Source organism: Pocillopora verrucosa, chromosome 1, assembly GCF_036669915.1.
Source record: "Pocillopora verrucosa isolate sample1 chromosome 1, ASM3666991v2, whole genome shotgun sequence".
In the NCBI taxonomy this organism is placed as follows: domain Eukaryota; kingdom Metazoa; phylum Cnidaria; class Anthozoa; order Scleractinia; family Pocilloporidae; genus Pocillopora; species Pocillopora verrucosa.
In genome coordinates this window covers 11,827,220-11,845,835 of record NC_089312.1, presented here as the reverse complement: position 1 = coordinate 11,845,835, position 18,616 = coordinate 11,827,220, and the positions used below count along the sequence as shown (strand labels likewise).

Below are 18,616 nucleotides of genomic sequence, written 5' to 3'. Positions count from 1 at the left end.
TTTAGAGGGTCGTCTTGAATAAACTGTGTTGATCTGACCAAGCGCACGGTGGCGTTTGTAAGGTTTGAATGGATTATTCTGGCAAGTGATTTGCGTGCTATTCCTCTGCTTAATTTTGAAAAGCGAGCTTATCATCAGCTAACTCGATTTTTTCAAATTACAATCGAAATTATTGATTTTTTAAAAAACTTATTATGTATCTTGAGACAAGCTGTATTGAAGGGGGGATCTCATTGGGTTAATTGTTAGCTGTAAAACAGCAAAAACATCGGCCATTAGACAAAGATATTGACAGATTTTAACCGTAAGTCGTAAAAATTTCAACTTTAAAAATTTTTATTTTAATCGCAACGGAAAGAAATCGACGGTTGGCCAGAAAATGGCCAAAATTTTAAACAGCCATAAAGAGCATATCTACGGGCGAGAAAGAAGGGGCAACACAGGGTAGAGGTTGGGCGATGAAACGAGCGGTCCGCCGTTCGTGCAATGTATGACGCAGAGTAGTACTGGCTCGAGCGCTGTCCGCGCCTCTGGTGTGTTACGAAGTCGCCAAAATTTCCAGTAATGCGTCATGAATAAGCAAGTTTTCGACAGGCTTGTCAGCTGCTCAATGAATTCATGTGTGCATTAATATTTATCAATAGTTTTTTAGCGAAAGTGACTAAAATTTAACTTAAGTCTGAAGTTGTTAAATGTTTGCTTTCGCCTCGAATCATGACCTTGTTGTCTTTTTGCAGAAATAGCGATTGTTCCTACTTCTTCCTAACCCCAAATCTTACCTAAAAAGTGACAAATCTATGATTTATGGCAAATTCAGCAGCAGATATGGGGAGATAACAGATTTATAATTATATCTTTAACTTCGTAAACTTTTATTGAAACGCACTTTTGGATCACCATGCCATTACATATATGTAAACGAACAACCATGAGGCTCTGAAGATCTCTTGAAGTGTTAAAAAACAGAATTAGTAAAGATGACTATACATTCAACTCACTATCTCTTCTGATTACGCGGAGGCGTTCGGTTAATTTCTGAAATCAGTGCCAGGGACGTCATGTAGCAGCAGATTGTACAATAATCGTGTCAATGACACTCGAGGTTACGGGTAATCATGTTGTGGATAATCTGAACGATTTCTGGTAAATGGTTTGAACCCGGGGGTAACATGTAATAGTGTAGTCTGATGATGACTTCCGCTCAGGTTGTCGAAACGTCAGTCACCACTACCGACAACAGTCCTTCTCAGGACTACACTCACCCGGACGATCAAACTACACTATTACATGAACGATTTCTCTTACATTATGTGCTGAGACTTGCACCTAGAGCAACGCTTCGTCGAATGGTCCAAACAAGTATGGCGAGCAACTAACTTTCATTTGCATCTCCGTGTTAAAATATGACTCTAAAGCATACTTCTCTCTGATCGGGCAGAAAAACACAAAGATATTCTGGCACCAATCAGAAGCCAGAGCGATTGCGACCGTTTGGAACTGGCCTGCTAAGACAACGTCCCTAGGGGCTCTCTCGGCCTGACTTGAAAGCGACTCGCAGCCCCTGGGTCTCCGAGGATGAACCTGTCGTTAGTTCTGCTTAATGTTCTTGAATTGTTGTAGTTGCTAATTCCAAAGATATAAATTCTTACAGCCTATATTTCGAATCTTAAAAACAAACGTCTGGGTGAGTGTAGTCCTGAGAAGGACTGTTGTCGGTAGTGGTGACTGAAGTTTCGACAACCTGAGCGGAAGTCATCATCAGAGTCCAGTGAAAGGTTGTTGTCAGTCGAATGTACTTGGTCCGGTTTGTGTACACTGATTGGTCAGTTTTGCTGTGATGTTATTAGCTGTAAGACTCAAGTAGCGTAGGTCAGTCGTGATTGGTCGGTATGGATCCGTTAGTGAAGTTAGGTCGTTCTGTTCGGTTCGTTTGTAATGTTAATGTCGTGGATGAGTCGTTTGTATGGTGCCGGTAGTGGTTGACGCCTGTTGAGGGGAGTCTGTTCCAAGTTCGTAAACCAGCTTTCCAGGGTCAGTCGTTGAAAGTAGTTGGTGCTGTAGGTTAGGCATTGCGCAGAGTCTTAGTCAATAGTGTGGTTCGTAAATCGGTGATGTTCAGCAATGTGATCGTTGACATCGCCTTTCCTCGTCGCTCGTTTGTGTTCAGTCAGTCTAGTTGCGAGGTTTCTGCCAGTCTCACCGATGTAGGAGGCGTGGCAAACGGAGCAATTGATCTTATATACTGCTCCTTGTCTATTCCTCGGTGCGTCTCTGTCTTTGATGTAAGTCAGTAACTGACGTAGTGTGGTAATAGGTTTGTGAGCGACGCGGATATTGAATGGTTGTAGGATGCGTGAGATGTTCTCAGATATGCCCTTTATGTATGGTATAGTAGCTGTGGTCGTAGGAGTTGCGTTGTCGGTAGCTTCGGTAGTAGTAGTAGGTCTGTGAGTGTTACGTTGGATGAAGTCTCGACAACGAGAGCTACCTAAGTCTACTAAGGATAACATGATTACGCTACGTTTACGATACTTTCACCGCCGTACGACACGACGAAATCGACGCATTCCACCACCACCTTGACGAACAAAACACTGACATACAGTTTACTAGAGAGGTCGAAGAAAATGGTAAACTACCTTTTCTAGACTGCTTGGTAAGCCGTGACGACAGTTCACTACGGACAACAGTTTACAGGAAACCGACACATACCGACAGATTACTGCACAAGTCATCCTACAACCCGACATCACACAAAGCCACTGCTATCAGGACTCTTACCCGACGAGCGCAATTAGAACAAGTACCTTAACCGTGTTTTTTCAAAGAACAACTACAACGAAGACTTCATCCAATCAGTGTACACAAACCGGACTAAGTACATTCGACTGACAACAACCTTTCACTTGACTCTGATGATGACTTTCGCTCAGGTTGTCGAAACGTCAGTCACCACTACCGACAACAGTCCTTCTCAGGACTACACTCACCCGGAGATCAAACTACACTATTACATGTTACCCCCGGGTTCAAACCATTTACTGTATTCCGAATTGTGTTTGTAAGGACAGAACCCGCGTTAAAGGTCACATCGACATTCTTTGTGCTTTAAACAAAGAAAGGATACCAAGTGTATAACCATACCATGGTATAACTATACCAAGTGTGTTTCTTTCAACTTTGCTGTATTTGTGCACGCTCTTTGTCGCAGTATACTACTACTTCTTAGCCTTTATTTGATGCAAGTTTCATACGATTTCATAAACATCGTGGAAAATCACTTTGCGAATGTCACTCTGGTTTCGCTTTACGCAAACCGATTGTAATTTTTGTGGTATCAACAAATTTTATTTCATTTAATGGTTAACGTTCCATAATTGAGAGGCAACGCATATCTTTTGAATCCCTTTCCCTTTTCGCAATGTACCACTACATCCAGGCTTTCATTTAATGTGAATTTCATACGAAAGGCTACACATAATGGAAGTGGTGGCGAGTTTGTTGTGGTGGCGAATTGACTGGATACCGATATATCGAGTTCTGTGGTGGCACAGGCAAATGTATTATTCACAAAATGGGTTGATAACTTGACACGTGGCCTATAAACCGTTTGTGATTTATTTAATAATCTTTCAAAAAAATAACTAAGAAAGTTAAAACGTGAGGTATTTGGTTACTGTTAAATTAATCAATGTAGCGTTCTTTCATTTTATGTCTGAATTATCCAAAACAATCTGTTTTTTGTAAAACGTTGCGCTAAGTTGTGAGTTCTACTAGGGTTCCTAATCCGAGACTGGGATTATTGAAAGGCTGGGATCCGGGAATTTTAAGTGAGAAGGGACTGCCATTATGAGCGGGATACGGGAATCGGCGGGTTTGGGAAGCGGGATTCGGAAAATAATCACTTCAACGAACCAAGAACCGGGATATCCGTTGACGTGAATTTATGAAGAAATTTATTTTCTCAGTTCATGATAAGCACTAAGCGAACAGGCAGCGGTCGGGCTGTTATTGCGCGGGAATGAAAATTATATCAGAAGCGAAGTTGCCAATTTACCAAAAATCCTTAATGGCCCGGAGGGCAACGAGGCATCTAAGACTGCTACGTCAGTTGAAATGTTTAACGCCCTTGAAAAACCTCCAGGAAGTCTCATAATTATACCAATTTGACGCTCTTAACGTGTTGAGTTGCATGACACTAGACGTGAAGAATATTCAGTTAATCTTTTGACATCACAAAGATCAACGTTTCACGGTGTTAGATTACCCAAGAAACTTTGCTAATGTAGCTAAAGAAGGCTTAAAAAGGAAAACCCATTGGGCGGCGTACTATTTAACAAATTAAATTCTTGATAACCTGTGCTTGAACGTGCCATGATCCTGTCGGCCATACCATTAATTTAACCGTTACCACCTGTACCGATGGCACCACATAGCATACCGAAGAGGAGAGACTGAGCGTAAACATTTGTCGCAGCAGTGCTTCAGCGCTCTGTCAAACAGGAAACAACGATGGCAAGAACTGGAACTCCCCTCTCGTTCCTCTATCAGAGAGAAATTAAGCCGATCGAACTGGTCCGCTTCGAACGCTCTGACTTCGAGTAGCAGCAAGAAAACAGCGGAAAAACAAGACGAAGAGGAAGATGGAATAAAAAAGTACGATTCCCCTAGTGATAATGGTGACATTCCATCTTTGGAACAAGAGGCTGATTTTCACCTCGGAAGAGGTTCCCGCTTCGTTAGAAGTATTCTCCTCAACAGCAGAATTGTGTTCAGTTGCTTTGTCTTTATCTTCCATGTTATGAAACTATGGGATTGCCATCACCTTTTGTTTTTATGCACTTGTTGATATTGTTATTCATTTCTTTGATACCGACCTGTCTGTACTAATACGTTTGTCCGTGATCGAAGTTTAACAGAAGGAAGCTGTTACGGTAACCAACGAACGTTATTAGTGCAAAACTTTGAAAACTTCTTAAAATGAACAATATCATTACTTTGGTGAAGAGAGATAAACTTACGCCTTACGGTAACCATAGACTTCAACGGATCAATGCAGGTTGAGAAAATCATCAGCCACCGTAAATGCCTACCCATGTTTAGGAAATGGATTAAGACAAAATTGTATGATCGGGATTGGCCGGTATAAACCATCGGGATTACGGGATTGAGAAAACATTTATTCGGGACCCTCTTCTACTACAAACACACTTAGTCTTAGCTAGTCCGTTGAATTTGGAAATTTTACTTTATTTCGCAAAGAAGTCGGCGGAAATCAATGGGTAAACGCCGCATTTAATCCCTTGTGTCCAGATTAAGTGCCTCATTTGCCTTCAGCTTTCCGGTGGAAGAAAGACAAGTTTTACACACGTCATAGCAGCAAACAAACGAACAGACTCTCACAAATTCAAAACATACATTTTGAATTTACTTACGATGGCTTTCGTTGCCATTCAAAACTGACTGAGCAGAGGTAAATTCTCGTGCATCAATCGTCGATGGAAGCGAATAATACTTTCCTTAAAATCACTGGCTATGTTAAAAAAAGAAAAAAAAACCTAAAGGATAAGCCAATGTTTGTTCGAAGCCGGTTCCAGTCGACAGCATCACACTTTGCCCGTACCCGGTTCTGTTCATCGATCAACCTCTCTCCTCCGCTGCCCTGATCTTGCACATGCGCAAAAGCTCACATGCAGCAGGCTCAAATCGGCGGTGAAGTTCAGGAACTCTGCCATCGGTCAGTAACATGAGTGTCCTTAATGACTTGTTCGTGCAAATTGTACAGTCTGAGGAGAGGATTCGGGAACGGTTTTCCATACTGCGGAAAGGTTAGTAGCTGAGTCAATACAACTGAGAATAAATTTCACCTCTAAATGTTCACGAAACCTCTTAACAAAACAACCAAATAAAAGGCGCGCAGTTCCCGCTCAACTCTGCAGTGATTATAAATAATGGCGTAATCATTAAACCCATTGGGCCGGTTATTGAACAAGTTTAGCCGTTGTTTAAAAAATTACGTTCTAAGCCATCTGCAGTTTAACCGCACCTTTCATCTGAACATTTGAAATCTCAAGACTGATTAGCTTTTGTTCTGAACCTGAATCTGAATCTGTTCTGACAATTGGTACCTCTGCTCTCTAGATCATTTATTCCCACCTTTTCCTCTTCATTCACAGCATGTTTTGGTTTGTGTTAACCAAACTGATGCTTCAAACCTTGGTAATTCTTTTTCTTGACGTGTTATTCCTTGCCTGCAAAGCTTTGTGTTTGGGAAAGCTTTGATTTTGCTACCTCAAGATGAATAAACTCGTAGATGTGAACAAGCAGTGGAATTACTGAAGGACCCCACCAAATCGAACCTGTTGAACTTGAACCCCCCTGAAAACTTGAAGAAGATTTGATATCCTTTCACCCCATTTTTCAGTAATTTACTATCATCTTACTCAAACTTCACAAACTCTAACCATTTTTCAGTTCTTTTGAGAGTGCTCTACTGTAGTGTGTAAGGTAAAATTTTGGAGCAGCATCTCACCCAGTTTCCAGGAATTTTACACTAATTCTTGTCAATTCATGTAAAATTTTGTAAATCTTTTCTTTAAGTTTGATTTAGTTACATTTAATGTAGACAAAGCTTGGCAGCTTTCTAGGCGTATCTTTGGACTACAACTAAGGCTGATTATAGTAAAAGAACTTAAGACTATAATCAGGGCTGGTTAAAGTAAAAAAGAATTAACCAAGTTGCAAGATACAATTTTAAGAATACTTAGTTTTTTCATCAGGATATTGCACCCATTCCTTTAATTTTACTGTTAAAAAAAAAACATTTACCATTTACAGATCCCATCAACTCACTTCTCAGACTCTCTTGTTATATCCTGTTAGTAAATGGTGAAATCCAGGACTTCCAGCGAAAATTTCAAGACCTTGCAGAAGAACTGAAATCACTGCAGGGCTTGGTTGTGCTTAAAAACCAGCATTTGGCGGAGAAAGAGCTAGACCTTAGATGGTTTGGTATCCGAGGAGTTGTTTCATCGAAAAAGAGACAAGAGCTATCAGCAACAGCTGAACATCTGCGCCAGAAAAAGGTTGTTTATTAAGTACAAAACCCTAAATAAAATATTTCTTTGTTATGGCAGTATCCTAATGCATCCATCAATTTGAAGCCTCAATTTCCCCTCCCCCTCTTCCAGGCAACTCACATCCATGTCAAGGGCATGGGGAATTTGAACTTTGCCTGGCTGGGGTGGGGTATCTGATCCAGAAGTGTCAGGTCTTTACAATTATATTTCCTCACACAAGGTACCTCTTTTCCAAATTTTAACTTTAGAAATTATTTTTGATAATTTACCAATGGTTTGTTCCGCCAGTGGATTTTTGTCAACTCTCCTTTTGGTTTTGCCTAGGCACAGAGTGTGTCATTGATTGACCATTTGGTAGGTCTGCCAGCCAGTGTTCTCCCTTACTCCAAGCCTCTGGGCCCACAAAATCATTTCTTTCTGTGACTTACCAATAAATGCCTATGGGGCCTGTCCATTGGCAGCTGTTGAATCTGGTCCTAGTTTCATGCAGTCTCATTGTTTATCCACCAATCTTGTCCATGTTAGTTTGGCTCGTGCTCTTTGCCTCCTCACCCTCATCAGATCTAGTATATGTAACTCAAAGTTATATAAACTTTGAACTCCTCCTTAGTCAGCATTAGGGTTTGTTTCTTGGTCTTTTCAGATTTCTTTTAAATGAAACTGTGATTTATTTTTCCACAGGAGGAAACAGAAAGAGCAATTGGCATTGAAAAGTGAGTACACTTTAGTTTGATTATTAAGAAGTGCAAGATTATTATTTATATTATTTCTACCTTAGAAATATGTAGATGGATAAAATTGAATGACATATTCTGATTGTACAGATGGTCAAGTTAAACTAAACCCTATTATTCTCAGTGCGAGGTAGGATATCACAAAAAGTGTATCATAGAACAAGACTAACCAGTATAAAGAGAGTGAGACATGCTGGAGAGATTCAAACAAAAATATTATGTCAGATATGTTGTTAATGGCCTGGTATACTGGTGAATGTTTGAGCTGTCAAGGTGTGATTATGGCATTGATGGTACTTTTCTGTGCATAGTGTTACCCTGACTGAAATTCGGGACATATCTTGTCCCCCACTAGAGAGCAAATCTGGATTGCTACCACCTTAAACTTTGAGTATCTCTGAGAAACTCTATATCACAAAAAAGGAATGAGGGGTGTAGCAATTTAATGACAATAATGCCGTTCACCCAACATGGTTACTAGTTGTCGACATTTTACCTTTTTGTTTTGTTTTTCTGTGGGACATAAGTATCATTTTGTTCAAGTTTGATGACACTAAGAGTATTTAGAGAAAATTTTGTAAGGTTTCTGCGAAAACAAGGCCTTCTCAGGCTAGCTAGAAAGATCAAAGATGAAAACTTGGAATGAATAAAATTTTTTTTTCTGTTACTTGGTTACATAGGAAAAACTTTGCAAGAGATGTCACCCAGTTCATTTCCTTACTTGAGTCTGATGATAGAGCAAAGGGAAACCAATTTTTAGAAGCCACTATGCAGATGGAGGAATTCAACTGCAAAGAACAGAGATTCTATCAAGGTTCATGAGATTTAAAAGAGGGTTTTAAATTTCTTGGATGTGTCAAGATGCAGAGGGATATTGCTTTGGAAAAGTTGTTAGCCCTCTAAAACACCTTTTCAGTTGTTATAATTTAACAATTAAAGGCAATAAAATATTTATTGGCCTACTATGTGGTGCACTCTGTCTTCCGTGGCACTGTAGTCATGTGTTCCCTTAAATAGAGACACCACCCTTTGAGTTATTGGGCAAAAAGAAGCCTCCACTTTTAAAACAATTTGTTGTTAAACAGATGAAAGTGTCTTCAGTCTTTAAAAAAAAATTAAATTAAAATAAAAATTAACTAAATTGTACAAACACAAGCAGTATTGGTGTTTGAATTTCCCGGTAGGCGCCATGATGATATGACATCATATGGTTGCCACTATTACATGCCATTTTGTTCGCAGGAATCCCAAGGGGATCATGCAGATAATAATAGTAAACGTGAAGCGTCATACGATCCAACATTGCATTGCGCAAAAAATTACAACTTTTTTTAATTAATTTTTTTCAAATGCTCCATTCCCATTTATACCACTGCATGCCTACAGGATCATTTTTGGTATTTTAAAGACAATCTGACACCAGGTGAGGTTTTTTTTTTAGCAGAAATCAGCGTGGACAGCCATAAAATGAAAATTTTGAAAGAAGTAGCACTATGAGCATAACCGAGATGGCTGTTTAAGCAGAACTGAATAAATCTTACCGATCATTTCAAACTTTGCCAGATGATCGACAACAAAACAATTAACTGCATCCAGTGCGTGACAGTATGCGGTGCTGCCATTGTTAAGGTGGTAGTGCTCACGTCAATAGTTAAGAGTTTGAATATCGCTGGAATGGAAAACGATATTGGAAATCGATACTGGAAAGCAATACTTCCATACAAAACCCCTTCTCTAACTTTCAAAATGGCTTGGATTTTTCGGCAGGTGCAAATTGTCTGTTGGTGCTGTTGGATCTTGCGTCCAGAATTACGACTGACATTTCAGCGAGTTGACTTGTTCCAAGCCTAAGAGGGCTGCCCTCAAACGAGTGCAAAACAATGTTTTGTACAGGTGTAAAATGAAACAAACCCTTAAGGTCCAATCTGAGCGACGCAAGCCACTAAACTCAACTGCCGCATTGGTGTGGACAGCATGAATTTATGCTGCGATCTGGTTGCTACGAGCGAAAAACTAGTTTTGACAACTAAGATGCAATAACTAAAACATTAATGGTGATACTGCAAAACAGGCTTTTTTTCCCGATATTTAAAGAACTTGAATATCCTATAGTAGAAAGATATATTTGGAAACAGTACACGAGAATTTCCCTTTTAAACAAACTCCCTTCTCCATTTTTTAAAATGGCTTAGATTGGACAGATACAAAATTGTTTGAGGCAGAATCTGTGAATCGGCTGTTCCTTGATCGTTACAAACCATGCAGCAACACAAGAGTACCTGTTGTATTATTTAAATGATGTCATATAATAGAATCATGCCTTAATTTTTGGGATGGCACTCTGCCAAGAAATAGAAGTTTGAAAAAAGGAATTTTTAACGGAAGGTTAAGGAACAGTCTTATACAATACAATACAATACAAACTTTATTGACACTCCCTAAGAGGGCTTTTCAGTGACAATTAATAATTACAATAATAAAAATGTTTAATCTATAAAGCTAATTACGAAAATTACAACTAAGAAACTTTAAGAAGGTACGATAAAATGGGTAAGATAAAAACTAAGAAACTTTAAAAAAGGACAATAAAAAATATATGATATGATTAAAACCTAGGACCGAGGAGAAAGAAAAGCAGCAAATAATTTGGCCCTAAGTTTACGCTTAAAATTAGAAGAGGAATTTCAAAGTTTAAGATCATTACCTAAACTGTTCCACAGGCTGACAGTGCGATAGTAAAAAGTTCTTTGTCCAGATTTGGTTTTGTATAATGGTATGTGCAACAGTTGGGAGCTTCTGGTCGTGTGACCGCTAACATTACCGCGCGTTAGAAAATTCGAAGAGAGGTAAGTAGGAGCGGATCCAGTCATACATTTAAAGCAAGCACGGCGTCACGGAAGTATAGCTGAGATTTAATAGGTAGCCAATGCAGTTCTTTCAAAAGCGGAGTAACGTGGTCAAATTTTCTGGATCCACAAATAATCCGGGCTGCAAAGTTCTGGATCGCTTGGAGCTTGAGGAGGTTAGTGTCAGCAGCATTGGACCAGACGGAGGAACAATAAAACAACTTACTAAATACTAAAGTGTTAATTATAGTAATTAAAGTCGATCTGTCAAATACGTGCTTAACACGATTAATCTGAGCCAAACTTGAGAAACAGGTGGAAACAGTTTTAACAATGTGCTCGTGGAAAGTTAGGTTCGAATCAAAAATCACACCTAGGTCTTTAACGACGTGCTCCGGTGTCAGCTCTTTTCCTAAGAGGGAGAGACGGATATCGGGGAGGTTTAGTAGCCTTTGTCGACTTCCGTAAACAATGAGTTTGGTTTTATCAGGATTCAAAAGAAGACGATTATTGAAGCACCAGTTTCGAATATGTAAAAGATCGGCGTTTAAATCGGTGACAGATTTAGCCCAGTCGTGGACTGGGAAAGAAATGTAAAGTTTTGTGTCATCGACGTAACTTTCAGTAAAACAGGAAAGGGGGGCGAGTGGTAAGTCGTTTACATAAATACTGAACAACATAGGTCCAAGAATGCTTCCTTGAGGCACGCCTGATACAACGGGTAGAGGATCAGACAACTCAGAATTTATGCGCACAACTTGTCGGCGGTCGGAGAGGTAGCTGGTAAACCAAGCAATGCTTGATGGTGAGATTCCAACGTTCAACAGTTTATTGAGCAATATTCCATGGCTTATAGTATCGAAGGCTTTGCTCATATCAAGTAAAACAACAGCGGTAACTTTCTTCTCGTCGATCGCACTTAAGAGAGTATCAGTAGTTCGTATTAAAGAGGTTTCCGTAGACTGCGATTTCTTATTGCCACTTTGCCGAGTAGATAACCTTTCATTTGACACTAGATAAGGCATAATTTGATTAAGCGCCACCCTTTCGCATACTTTCGAAAGGACGGGCAAGAGAGAAATAGGCCTATTGTTGTTAGGTTCTTCGTGATTTCCATCTTTTAGGATAGGCGACACGACGGCTAATTTCCAAGATCGAGGAAAATTTCCATGCTTGAAAGAAGCGTTGATTATGGATGTAATCACTGGGAGAGTAGCAGGAAGGCTATCTTTGATTACACGTACTGGAATGTTGTCAATCCCAGATGACTTATTAGCTGGCATTGACCTGACAATCTGGACGACTTCATAACAATCCATGTGCGTAAAATTGAATTGATCAGTCACTGGGGAAATTGCAGGATCAGGCACAGGTGGCGAAAGATCAAAATTGCATTCATTAGCAAGTGAATTAATCTTGTCAACAGCAACTTGGCGAACAGACGTAAAGAACCGATTAAAATCGTTTGCGACGGTCCTGTCATCTTTGCTAAATGATCTCACGTTGGCAGACTTTTTTGGAATGAAAGATCGAATAGTCTTCCACAACTGGCTTGAGTTGTTGGGATTGCTTGTGATCTGGTCCGCGGCGAAAGCGCGCTCAGCTGATCTTATTTTTCTCTTGACGTCATTCCTAAGGTTTTTATAGGTGGTCCAAGCATCAGGTTTACCTGTTCTTCTTGCTATCTTTCTCCACCGGTCCCTAGATTTCATGAGCTCTCTGATCTCGTCAGTTATGTAAGGGCTAGGTCTTCCTCGAATCTTGACGTTTTTGATTGGTGCGTTTTTGTCAAGGACTTCACTGAATAATGTGTTAAGAGCGTAGACGCGGTCGTCAATATCATCAAAACAATCGACGATGCACCAAGGAACCATCGAAATATCCCGGAGAAAATCATCTTGCTGGTAGTTCTTGAAAATTCTTGTCGTGATATATACTGGCTTAGGACGTTGCCTTTTGAGTTTAAGTACGGCATAGATTAAATCGTGGTCGCTGATGGAAGAAGGCATGACTTTTGTGTCGATTATTAAGTTTTCATGTGAGGTCAGGATAACATCAATCAAGGTTGCAGACGACTCTGTGACCCTTGTTGGTTGTGTTATCATCTGAGATAAATTAAAGGACGTACAGAAATTGACGAGGGCTTGAGAAGCAGGATCGGATGAGTTTAACAAGTTGCAGTTTAGGTCACCCAGGATGTAAATAGGCTTATTCATTGGCATCGCCGAGGTTAGGGCATCACATAGCTCGTTGTCGAAGCAATCGAGAGTCGAAGACGGAGGTCGATAAACTGTACATATAAGGAAGGATCTGTAGTTGCCTGCTTGAATTTTAAGCCACAGCTGGTGGAGGCCTGAGCTTGCGATAGATGATAGGTGTTGCAGACATTCTACCTTCAGGTTTTGTTTTACGAAGGTACAAACGCCGCCTCCGGGTTTGTTTGTACGGTCAAGGCGATAAATATTGTAGCCAGGAATATCGAGCTCGATGTCAGATATGGAGCTGTCCAGCCAAGACTCGCCGACACATAGGATATCAAATTTTTTAGCTAGGACGACTTCTTTAATAAGAATAAAGTGATTTCTGTTCTTGATAGAACGAGCGTTTGTATGGGCCAAGGTGACATGGCGTTCTTGACTTGAATCCGAATGTTTAACTGGTCCAGGCTGAGGGTGAACATCGCCACTTCGTACCAAGGTGACTTTCTTAGTAACTCAGTGTTACCAGTTATGCCTTCATTCTTAGTTATTGTAGTGTAACCTTTCCATATCCTTTTTTCACCAGATGTGGCAAATGCAAAGTCCATCCATGAAAAGATGAGCAATGATTTTATCAGTAAATTACAATGAAGCGGTTTTGCACTATACAGGTAGGTCTAGCCAAATAACTTTCTTAAAACTGCTGTAGAGATTTCAACAGTTCATTCAAAGCAAGCTAGAAATGATAGCCATGTAGAACAGTACTGATAGGTATGGATTTAGCCAAGCCTGAAAGCGGGGCTCTATTTTATTAACTTTACTGACCTTCACTTTTTTAGAGCTTCTCATTAGCTGTTGTTTTTTAGAAGTAAGAGAGCGGGCTTTCTTTGTTTATTGAACAAATGAAGGGGTTTTCATCTCCCCTGGTTCTGAACAGTGAGAGTGAACGTGATAGTAATAATGACTAGGTTACTCGTAGAAGTATCCAAAGGAGAGTGCATCATGCAGATGCAAATTGATTTAAACTCCCGTTGCATAAAGATACTAACAAGCTATCGATGTTCCCCAAAGATTGAATGAGACGAGACAAATTTAACATAAAAAAAAGGAAAAAAGAGGAAGGAAGGCACTTTGCATTTTAAGTCCTAGTTGGGGGAATCCTTGCCTTTCAGATTCCCACTTTGTAAAACTCACATATTTTATGACCAAATGCTTATGTCAAAGTTCCCTTCATGGATTTGATATCAGTATTTGTAGGAACACCACAACCAGAAGCTTGATCCTGAGTATTTAGTAGTGTCCAAATAAAATTACATGTTGCAATGAGGTAACAATAACGCAAAAATTCACACAATTCAAAACAATGGAAGCAAGGCAATAGAATCGCCTGAATGAAGACCGGGTAAAAAATGAAATCACATATAAAGGTGATTTTTTGTAACGTGTATTAGTCACGTAATTTTGCGGCTTGCGTTTTGGACACGGTTAGCTTCACGTTATTTGATAACCAACCCTCCTAAAGATGCTGTAAATTCTATAAAAATAAAGTATTCATTACCGATTGGAAAATTTGAAACAGTGGGGAACGAAAACCTCTGCAAGAAGCCTTTGGAATTTTCAGTATTTAGCAGATAGTGTTTTAAACACTAATGTTGCTTTTTTTTCCTATCACATCTCCCGAACCACTGTGAATGGCATCCATGAGCAAGGCGAGTTGGCAAAGCCCTAATAATGAAGAAAAAGTTTCAGTGTAAAAAAAAGAACAATTTTTTAAATCTTTGACACTTTGACTGTGAACAGAATGTATGATATGCGTCATCATATCTTGAAACCACGTGTTCTTAACCAGTCCTAACGGGTGTTTTACAAATTATAATCTTCAGACCTTCACGTTTTCATACTTAATTGATGAATTTGAAGAAATCAGTGTTTCAATGCACACAAATTGCAGAGATTATGAGTTCAAAACCGGAGAGTGTTTTTTTTTCAATGATGGGGCCGCTAATAAGTTCAAAGCCCAGCGAAACAGTCCATTAACTTCTCTTTCATCGAGTGAGTGTGTTTGTCCAGCAAACGTAGGTGGTAAGACAGCGCGACGTGACGCCAATTTAAACAATGATTTCATAGCTATAATTAATTGGAAGAAAAGAATTGTTTTTTGGCAGCACAGAAAGAATAGTATAATTCCTCAGAATAGTTTTATCTTACCTTCGAATTCTGTGGGAGGTCCAACACTGGACAAAGCTATCACACAAATAATATGCGCCATGTACCGTGCGGCCTATAACAAGGAAGCATATCAGCAAAATATGATGACAACTTAAATGGACATTGTCAACTTAACTGTGACGTGTGCTGAAATTGAGAAGGGTAAATAGTAAAGATGAAAACAAACCTTTTCCCCACCTAGAGTTTATTATATGTAGCGTGAAGCGACTAGGAGTTTAACTTTTCCCCACTGAGCGGAGAAAGGCACTGTGACAGTAAAGTGTCTTGGAAATTTCAGGCTTCTTCCGGGGAATTTCTTTTATTACTGGTACATTGCGATGATCTCTTCTTTACTTGTATTTCATCCGCAGGTCAAAATATGAAACATTTTTCCTCATATCATACGGGAACGAATAACTCACTAAAATTTCCCTCTCCCCCAACATGTGCCTTTGCAGCGCAGTAAGTAGTAGCACTCAACTATTGTCTGGGAGGCACGGGTAGGAATCCCGTCAACGCTTGAATTTTTTCAGCCTTCTTTCCAACAGTTGTTTCAATTTTCACGCGAGAAAATGCAGGGTGTTTACGAAAGTCTAAAGAAGCCCAGGCGACTTTGACTGGACGATAACAACAAAGTGCATAAAAATGTGTAGAAAATTTTTTGACAGTGGCGTTGTGGTAGCTATGACCTTTTTACGGGCCGACATTATGGGCATGTACTAAAATCCGAAAAAGGGAAAACAAAAACAAAAAAAATAACGAAACGAAACAACCGCTAAGATATCTAGGAGATGGCTTCGATTTCCACCGGCTTAAAAGAAAATCAAACTTCGATCGTCGAGATTTTAAGGGACCATCGATCAACTGACAAAACACCGAGCGCTTTATCGCTAGTCCAGACAGAAAACATAAGTGAAGAAATAATGTTCTGTGGAAGAAAAAAAACCATAGCGCTTTCGTAGAACGGAAGCCGGCAGTAGATTTAGAGGATGAACTGGATTATCTAGGATTTAGGACGAGAAGCCTACCATGAACCTCATGATGTTAGTTTTCATTGATCGCAAACTTTGGCCTAATCTTGCGCTACACTCATTACAATTTCTTTACCCCAAGGCGACGATTCTGAAGCAAGAAGGCATCAATTTGACACCCAGAAGTGAACGGGCCACAGCTGATGAAATGTTCCGTTCGTACTCTCCAAGGAGTGGCAAAGTGGCACCAAAAAACAATGGCTGTTAACATTAGTGAAAAGTCTTCTGTTTTCACCTCTGCAAAATCAAAATATAGGATTATGCAGGAAGAAAATGGTGGTATCCGCCGCTTTCGCCCCCTATCGAGTTCGCCCCTACCTTATACCGTGTTCGCCCCCACACTTTTCGAGTTCGACCCCACCAAGTCGAGTTCGCCCCCAGATTGAGTCATGTCAAAATTAGTTGCTATCGAACATTGCAAACAAGTTAGAACCAAGACAAGTTTTGAATCTTAATTGACCGACGGCCATTTTGAAAGTTTATATGTGCATGGGAGCTGGGGCGACCGGAAACAAGAAATAATGTGGTCAAACAGTGAAATACAGAGAACTTTTGTTGGTCATGACCTTTATAGATTGGGTGGCTCCTACAGGAGCCGTTTTTGTATTTGATCGAACCGAAAGGCTACATGGTCGTTCGACGATCGGGTTGCTAGCAATCTCGCGGCCCGTAAAGTTCGGAGCAGGCTCGCAGCAACTGATTCCCTGTCCGATCACTGTTCTCGTACTGATCCCACAGACTGAAGACCTTTGCTTGCAGCTGCCCGTAGGTTCGTCGCTGAAGTCTACATAGTCTGTGCTCCGAAACCATTCGTATTTGGAGGGTCGTTAAGCGGCTCTCTCCGTGAAGCAGCTGGATCAGCATGTACAGGGGAAGCTGACTTTTTCCCTGAGAAACAAATGAGGAAAATACATATAAATATGGAAATAACACCCGAATTCGAAAGGAGGAAATGTGCGACAAAACCGAGGAACCGTAGCGTAATGACAAGCAAATAATTAACCTACCTGCGCCCGTCGGTTGAGCCCGTTGTGCCATCCTTCTACGTCGTTGTTGGTCCGGATGGCTCTTAGGTACACACTCCAACAGGACGGCGGCCAGGTGTTGGTGACGATCCAGTTGTGCTCTAAATAGTTCGCGAAGGCTTTCAGCTGCTCCGTTCTGGCCTTTCTTTTGAGCTTGAAGAACTCTTCTGGATGATTGTGCGGCGTGGGGCAAAAATGAAGGACAGTGAGAGTGAGAGTGACAAAGACCTTGTCAGTGACATTTAAAGTAAGATTGACTGTGACAATGACAGTAACAAGGAAAGTATTGACAGTGATATTGACAGTGACAAGAAACGGTTTCAGTAGACCCTTTTTCGCTCCATGATGGGCCGAGGAGAACATGCAACAAATGAAGATATCCTGTAAGATACGTAAGTTTTAAGAAAATCTTTTATTTACATTTCGAGTTAAAACGTTTTGTCCATGAAATTTTCAGGTTCCATCACAGTTGTATCATAGTTTTCTTGATGCACAATCCCGCTCGTTTTTCTCTTCCTGGCCCAATTTCTAAGGACTGCTTCTCTCCTTTAGTTTTTCTTAGAAATAAATATTTAAGACACAAATCGCTGAACATGCACAGTCGATATGTAAATTCGTCGGGGTTACCAAATAATTGTTTGGTACCAAAAACTAGAATGCAAAAAAGTGACCTAGCTAGAAATATCTTTCAACTCAATTCACCACATGCGGGGCAAAAGTACAAAATGCTGATTGGCTGAGACAGAGGGCATTTAATTGCCCTCAGGCCCATTCGATTACATATACGAAGTGCTAAAATTGACCGTTCAGATGCAAAAACAACGAATTTTTTACATTCACCAGACCCGTACGATAGATTCACCATGCTGGAATCGTTGTTTTCATGACTCCATGGTCATAAAATCGCTTAGCGTCATATTGAAAATCCTAAAATAATTTAAAGACAAATCTATGATTGAACAACATTTTTAGCACATATCAACTTTTGAAATTATATCTAACGGTCCAAATAATTGCCCAATTGTCGTAAAGCCTCACTTGCCGGTATCTTTTGTCTTCATATTCCAGCGATAGTCCTTGTCGCATTTGAGAATCTCATTTCTCGTTACTCCGTCGCTTTTTCTTTGTGTTTTAAATTTTCATTATTTTCGGGCTGAGTATTTTTATTATTATTTCTTTTCTATACAGTTTTCATTTGCGCTCCTAGAGGTCTACCCTGACCGGGATGAAACGGAATTATGGTGTAACAACTTACCACGGACTTCTGCACCACGACACACGAATTGGAAATAAAAGGTTTTCGGTAAAATATTTTACCCTTGTACCGATGTCTACGGTCAATTTCTACCTTCCCACACAGATCAATGATTTCCTCAGCCCATCAGGGAAAGAAAAAAGATTTGCAAACATACAACTTTAAAAGAATTTGCGAAGCTTTCATTCTATACCCTGTACCTCACACGACAAGAATGATCGAGGCCGCGCAAAATAGCCT

General features: G+C 40.1%; 1 protein-coding gene and 1 long non-coding RNA gene across 4 annotated transcripts; one reads left to right on the top strand and one right to left on the bottom strand.

Annotated features, from left to right (window-relative positions):
- Positions 1 to 5,700: 5,700 nt before the first annotated feature.
- LOC131772601 (uncharacterized) lies at positions 5,701 to 8,778 on the top strand. Of its 3 annotated transcripts, XM_066173351.1 has the most exons (5): positions 5,723 to 5,828; positions 6,177 to 6,219; positions 6,883 to 7,085; positions 7,761 to 7,792; positions 8,494 to 8,778. In XM_066173351.1, exons 1-5 carry the CDS (start codon positions 5,760 to 5,762, stop codon positions 8,633 to 8,635), a joined length of 489 nt encoding a protein of 162 aa, XP_066029448.1. In that variant the 5' UTR covers positions 5,723 to 5,759; the 3' UTR covers positions 8,636 to 8,778. The 3 variants fall into 3 exon arrangements, with proteins under 3 accessions (XP_058944544.2, XP_058944543.2, XP_066029448.1); XM_059088561.2 differs by lacking the exon at positions 6,177 to 6,219 and having other exon boundaries at positions 5,701 to 5,828; XM_059088560.2 differs by lacking the exon at positions 6,177 to 6,219 and having other exon boundaries at positions 5,703 to 5,828; positions 6,838 to 7,085.
- A 5,505-nt stretch (positions 8,779 to 14,283) lies between these two features.
- LOC136283352 (uncharacterized) lies at positions 14,284 to 16,551 on the bottom strand. Its single transcript, XR_010718747.1, has 4 exons — positions 16,415 to 16,551; positions 16,173 to 16,333; positions 15,066 to 15,138; positions 14,284 to 14,582 (listed from the first exon to the last, which is right to left on the bottom strand). It is a non-coding gene; the product is annotated as an uncharacterized lncRNA (long non-coding RNA).
- Between the last annotated feature and the right edge of the window lie 2,065 nt (positions 16,552 to 18,616).

What these genes read in the sequence shown, in the direction of transcription:
- LOC131772601 (XM_059088560.2), top strand. Translation starts at nt 5,747, where the DNA reads ATGAGTGTCCTTAATGACTTGTTCGTGCAAATTGTACAGTCTGAGGAG. An exon ending in AACATCTGCGCCAGAAAAAG is followed by an intron (nt 7,086 to 7,760) that starts GTTGTTTATTAA and finishes ATTTTTCCACAG; the next exon opens with GAGGAAACAGAAAGAGCAAT. An exon ending in AGAGCAATTGGCATTGAAAA is followed by an intron (nt 7,793 to 8,493) that starts GTGAGTACACTT and finishes TTGGTTACATAG; the next exon opens with GAAAAACTTTGCAAGAGATG.